The sequence below is a fragment of the Falco punctatus genome, assembly GCF_963210335.1.
Source record: "Falco punctatus genome assembly, chromosome: 4".
NCBI lineage: Eukaryota > Metazoa > Chordata > Aves > Falconiformes > Falconidae > Falco > Falco punctatus.
Window position 1 is genome coordinate 45083860 of NC_137583.1, and position 6239 is coordinate 45090098.

Genomic DNA, 6239 nt, shown 5'->3' on the forward strand with positions numbered 1-6239 from the left:
GTTTTGCCTGTGACGGTAACTGCTGAGTGATGTCCCTGTCCTCACCTCAGCCCACCAGCCTTTTGCTGTGTTTTCTCTCCCCTGTCCAGCTGAGGAGGGCATTGACAGAGCGGCTCTGGTGGGCACCTGGGGTCCAGCCAGGCTCAGGCATACACATACATGTATATGATCCATCACCCGTCCCCCAGCCGTGCGCAGCCGGGACTCGGACACGCCGTCCCAGGGCGCGCCGGGACCACAGCTCCCAGGAGGCAGCGCCAGCGGAAACAGGGCGCCGTCAAGGGCCCGCCCCCGCCCAACTCCGCCTCTCCATTGGTCGCTTAGCTGCCAATCAGAGGGAGAGCTGCGGCGGATTGGCCGGCACGGGACGGTGGCGGCGGCCAGGCTTCCTGCGGCCGCCTTTGCTCTGACCCCGGCATGGTGAGCGCGGGCCGGGGGTCCCTGCCCGGGGGGGGCTCGCCCTTTGGGGGGGGCTGTCCTGGGGGGTGCGTGTCCAGGCTGTCCGGGAGGGGGTCAGCCCGGGGGGGTGCATGCACGGGCTGTGCCGGGGGGTGCAAGCCCAGGGGGGTGCAAGCCCGGCGGGTGTGTGCATGCTCTGGGGTGCGTGCCCGGAGTGTCCCGGGGTGTCCAAGTCCAGAGGGTGCATGCCCGGGGGGGTGCATGCCCGGGGGTGTTCCGGGGGGTTGCACGACTGGGGGAGGGTGCATGCATGTGGGTGCCTGCCGGGGGGGTGCGTGCCCGAGTGGTCATTCCTGGGGTATCCCAGGGGTGTGCGTGCCTGGAGGGTGCCTGCCGGGGGGTGCATGCCCAGCATGTCCCAGGGGTTGCACACCCGGGGGGGGGGCATGTCCGGAGGGTGCCTGCCTCAGGGATGCACCCCCAGGCTGTCCCATAGCAGGGACAGGGGCTGGGGGAAGCAGAAAGCCCCGGCGTTGCAGGCTGGGGGGGGGGGTCCCCAGCTCCCCCCAGCTCTGGGAGCTGGGGTGTGAGGGTCAGCCCCTGCGGGTGCCCCCGGTGCAGGCGGTGATGGGGGTGCAGGTGGTGCTGAGCCTGCTGGCAGCCAGCGTCATGCAGAAGATGGCCCCACACTGCTCCTTTGCTCGCTGGCTCCTCTGCAACGGCAGGTACGTGGCCCGTCCCTCCCTGCTTGTTCCTGGGGGGGCCTTGGGGACACCCCCCGGCACCGCTGACAGCCGACGGCTCCCTTCCAGCCTAAACCGCTACAAGCACCCCTCGGACGAGGAGCTCTGCGCCCTGGCAGGGAAGCAGCGCCCCAGGGCCCGGCGGGACAGGTCAGCTCAGCTCGCGGCTTCGGCGGGCAGGAGGGACTTCAAATGATCAATATCTTGGTTTGGTGATAATGGAAGTCATGGCGGAGTGCTGCGGGTCGCCTCTGGGGACGTGAGGCACCCACAGTTGGGGCCGTGCGCAGGGCTGTTGGCACCATGGGGCACAGGGGACAAGCAGCTCGTTGGCCACCGTCCCCAGCCTGGGTTTCCCTTGCAGGAGGATGAATGGCGTGACGGATGACAAGCCCCTCTCTGTGCCCCGGGACATTGACCTCCGCCTGGACACCAGCCCCATCACCGCCGTGGATGCTCTTGGTAACCCCCGTGCACCCTCCGCTCCCTCCGCACGCAGCACCCACCATTGCCCTGGACTCAGGACCCTTGGCTGTGCCCAGGACCCCCGCTGTCCGTCTCCATAGCACGGTGACGTGTCCCTCTGTCACACCAGTGCTGCGTTATTTCCTGGACTACCAGTGGTTTGTGGATTTTGCCGTGTACTCCACCGCCGTGTACATCTTCACCGAGGGCTACTACTGCCTGGCGGACCCCCAGAAGGAGACGAACATCGGGGTGCTCTGGTGCCTGCTGACAGTCGTCTTCTCCGTGTATCCTTCTGCCGGGTGCAATTGCCACAACCCGCCAGGTCCAGGCTGCCGGAGAAGGAACCCGCCATCCTTGGTTTTTCCCCGTTAAAACCCAGTTGTGGTGGAAATCTTAAATTTACGGATTTATAAGCCGCTCGCTGATGAGCTGTAAAGGTGCCTGATGAGAGCCTTCCCCCCAGAGAAGGGGGCAGTGGCCTAATGATGCAGATGCTTTACGAGGTGCTAATGAGCAGGGGGAGCCCACAGGTGTTGGGGGACACCCCGAAGTCCCTGGTTTCCTTGACAGCCATCCCTCGCCCGCAGCAAGGTTTTCTTCATGGTGATGCGCCATTACTTCCGCTCGGAGGAGGGAGGTGAGCGCTCCGTCTGCCTCACCTTCGCCTTCTTCTTCCTCCTCCTCGCCATGGTGGCCCTGGTCATCCGCGAGGACTACCTGGAGTTCGGCCTCGAGCCCGGTGGGTGAGGGGGCATGGGGAGAGGTGGGTGGGCAGGGGGTCCCTGAGGGCTGTGTGCACCCCACTGATGGGGGGGTCGCTCCCCACAGGGCTGGCCAGCGTCACTAGCAACCTGGAGAGCATCCTGAAGCAGCGGGGCTGGGAGTGGACGTGAGTTGATGACTGGGCAGGGAGGAAAATGGAGGTTTTGGGGAGGTTTTTTGGAGGTCTGGGTGGGGAACCCCTCCGGGGACCACCAGGGATGGGGCCAGCCCGTGTTCCCCCTGTGCTACCTTCTCTCTCCACAGGCTGCCCCTCGCCAAGCTGGCTTTCAAGCTGGGGCTGGTGGCCCTGTGCTCCTTCCTGGGTGCCTGCCTGACCTTCCCGGGGCTGCGCCTGGCCCAGACACACCTTGATGCTCTCCGGATGGCGGCCGACAAGCCCCTGACCCAGTTGGGTGAAATCTATGGGTGGGAAAGGAGGCGGGGGGGTCGGTGCGGGTGTCTCGGGGCTGGGACCCCCCTGGCTCTGCGGCTGCAGGGCAGCGAGGAGGTTTGGTGATGGGAGAGGGTGAAGGGGGCATAGGTGAGGATCGGTCCCTGCCCACGGGGGGCACCAGGCTGCGTGGGGGTCTCTGATGGCTCCGCCACAGGGTCCTGCTCCACGTGAGTTTCCTGGCACCTGTCCTCGTGGTGGTGATGTGGATCAAGCCCATCTCACGGGAATTCCTGCTCCACGCGCCCATGGGCAAGCAGACGGTGCAGATGTAAGTGGGGCACTGGCAGCGGGTCTGACTCTGTGCCCTGGCATCCTTGCCCCGAGGGGAAACTGAGGCATGGGCACACCAGTCCACCTCCTCCACCACCAGTAGCACCCCCATCCTCACCACCACCACCCCCCCCTGTTCCATCAGTTACCTTCTGGGGTACAGGGGGGTTCTGGACCCTGAGATCTCCCTGACAGCCCCCTCCTCTTGCCCCAGCATGTCAGACTCTGCCTACAACACCGCGCGCCTCTGGACCATCGTCGGCCTCTGCCTGCTGCGCCTGGCTGTCACTCGCCATCACCTCCAGGCGTACCTGGGCCTGGCCGAGCGCTGGGTGGAGCAGATGAGGAAGGAAGCCGGGCGCATCACCATCCTGGAGATCCAGCGCAAGGTCTGGATGCGGGAGCTGGGATAGGAGCAGGGGTGCGGGCACGGCCGCCGGCCTCCTGCTGATCCCCACTGCCCACAGATCACGAGGATTTACTGCTACGTCTCCGTGGTCAGCCTGCAGTACCTGGGGCCCATCATCCTCACCCTCCACTGCACGCTGCTCCTCAAGACGCTGGGTAAGGAGGCGGCGGGGGGAACGGGGGGGCTCAGGAGGGGCAGGATGGGACCTGCAAGTCATCATCAAGCCATCAGTATCCAAGGCGTCCCCAGGTTCTCAAGACACGGTTTGCAGTTGGCACGACCTGAATGCACGCAGCGATGCTGGGACTCTGCCACCAGCACGGCTGTAGCACAGGGATGAGGCTGCAGCACGGGGACTGGCCCCCCACGGACCTGTCCCCTCTGTCACACAGGGCACCACTCATGGGGACTGTACCCAGACCCCCTTCCCCTCCCTCCGGCAGCGACTGCAGCACCGCCACGTCCCAGCGGCGAGGACAGGGAGGACGTGCGTGCTGCGGTGGAGCAGATCACCAGCATCTTGGGTGCCATCTTCACCCCTCTCTTCTTCCGTGGACTCTTCGCCTTCCTCACCTGGTGGGTGGCTGCCTGCCAGGTTGTCACCAGCCTCTTCGGCCTCTACTTCCACCAGTACCTGGCAGCCTCCTGACTGAGAGGTAGCTGGGATGTGCCTTGGGGCACAGCTGGTGCCCTGGCTGCTGGTCCCTTTGCTCCTGCCTTGGCTGGTTTCTCCCTTTGCACGTGCTGGTGGCACACATGGACACGCACGTGGGGATATTTCTGCCTCCAGGTCTTGGCATTATAGGTTTTATGTGTCTGGGCCAGCGCGGGCATCACCCGCTCCTGCCGCCCATCACCACCGTGCCTGCTCTCACCCTGCCGCCGCTCCAGCCCCTCCTCCTGTTCCTGGCCGCGGACAGTGATGGAGGAGCTGAAGTGCCATGGCCGGGTTCGGTGCTGCCTGCTCTGAGCTGACACGGGGACACTCTGCCACTGTGTTTCCTTTGAGGACACAGGGACACCACGCTGCCGCCGTGTTTCCCTGGAGGGCGGCAGCTCCTGCTAGCCCAGGCAGTCTGTGCCGGGCAGGGGACCCGGTGGGGATCGCCCCTCCGTGGTGCAGAGCTCACGGCTGGGTTGGAGTGGTGGCGCAGCTCTCCAGCACAGATTTGGGGGTTGCTTTGCCTAGCGTTTGCCCCCACCAGCTGCAGGCAAGGGTGTTTTTGTAGGGTCGCTGCTCCAGCCAGCTGGGATGGAGCTCCTTGGGGTCATCCCTCTGCTTCGTGTGAAATCCTCAGGCTCAGCAGCCCTGGCTGTTGGCTGTTTCAGAAATAAAGAAGTACCCCAGAGTTGTTTGCTGCTCTAAAAGCAGCTGCTTTGTGCTTTGTGGCCCTGGAGCCCCTGGAGCAGGGCAGGGGGTCCAATGGTGTGAGGGTGGCTGTCTTGGGGCAGGGGGGCGAGCAGCGAAGCCCCCTGTAACTGCAGCAAGGGGAAGGGGCTGAGCACCTGCACAGACCCCGCCGTTGGGCTTCACCGCGTTCGAGAGCAGACCTGGCGTTTGCCCCATCGCAGTCTGACTTGGTGCCTGTTCCCGGCCCTTCCTCCCCCTGGGATCGCACCTGGACTGGTAACACAGTGCTCAGCCCAATGGTGGCTGCAGGGGGGGGGACACACGGGGTACGCAGCCCCTCATCCAGCTCAGCCGAGCTCTTCCCCACCGCACGGTGGGTGCTAGTCTGGCTGCATGAAAAAGGATTAGCAGGTCTGGGCTGCTTAGAGAAAGGGAGAGGGGCTCTGATCCTTTTTGATAGCCTTGTAATGGTCTTAATTCCCTCTTGCTAAGGGCTGAGGCGAGAAGGCAGCCCTTTGCCTGGTGTTAACAGGGCTAATCCGGACAGCCCTCCCGAGTCACCCAAGCTGTGGATGCAGTAAAAGCCCTTTTGCCAAAAAAAAATGACAGGGGAATTCCCCTCTTGCCAACAGCTGGGGAAACCAGAGCAGCACCATTAACCAGCCCAGGGCTGGGAAGAATTTGGCTCCAGCAGCACTGTCCCCAAGACACGGGTGGAAAAGTGCAAGGAAGAAGCGATTCCCGCAGGACCAGGACAGAGAGGGACTTGTTCCAGCCTGCGCCGTCCCATTAGAAGCCAGTCCGACTGCCTTGATGGCTCATTTATCTAATTTTCCCGGAGCATGCGGAGGAGCAGCCGGGGGCTGAGCTGGGGGAAGCCTGTGCGGAGGCAGGATGGTTGCTAGGGCCAGGGGTTGTGCTGCATTCAGACATGCAGACAGTTCCTCCCCTGAGATCTGCCCAGACGTGACCCTCTCAGGCGGGGACAATGACTGATAGACTAGCCAAGAGCAGGAGACAGATCCACAGGCACTGAAATTGGGCCACATCAAATAAAGTGAAAGGGCCCCCCCATCTTCCTCAGCCCGGAATTATTTCTATTGCTTTATTTTAGAAGACAGTATGGGCAGGGCTCTGCCAAGGGCCGTGCTCTCTGCAGAGAGGGGAGCAGCTGGGACCGAGAGGTTTTGTCGCTGCCGAGGCTCCACTGGCACCAGGATTCGGCCTGGCACCGGGAATTCCTGCGGTGACCCAGCTCTGGCGCAGCATCGCCTGCGCCCACTGACTGCACACCCACCTCTGCTCCCGCCGAGCCGTGCTTGGCGAGAACCCGAGGGCTGGGGTTCTTTCCTCGTGCCCTGGCAGGGGGGGAAGCCTGAGCCC

General features: G+C 64.0%; 1 protein-coding gene across 3 annotated transcripts; it reads left to right on the forward strand.

Moving 5' to 3' along the window:
- Window positions 1-353: 353 nt before the first annotated feature.
- Window positions 354-4873, forward strand: TMEM161A (transmembrane protein 161A; the record flags this gene model as incomplete). 3 transcript variants are annotated; one of them, XM_080384217.1, is made up of 12 exons in its annotated part: window positions 354-420; window positions 1021-1124; window positions 1212-1292; window positions 1507-1604; window positions 1738-1894; window positions 2198-2349; window positions 2439-2499; window positions 2637-2780; window positions 2981-3094; window positions 3311-3485; window positions 3564-3660; window positions 3898-4873. In XM_080384217.1, 12 exons carry the CDS (start codon window positions 418-420, stop codon window positions 4152-4154), a joined length of 1443 nt encoding a protein of 480 aa, XP_080240343.1. In that variant the 3' UTR covers window positions 4155-4873. The 3 variants fall into 3 exon arrangements, with proteins under 3 accessions (XP_080240343.1, XP_080240342.1, XP_080240341.1); XM_080384215.1 differs by lacking the exon at window positions 354-420 and having other exon boundaries at window positions 706-1124; XM_080384216.1 differs by lacking the exons at window positions 354-420; window positions 2981-3094 and having other exon boundaries at window positions 502-1124.
- Window positions 4874-6239: the final 1366 nt, after the last annotated feature.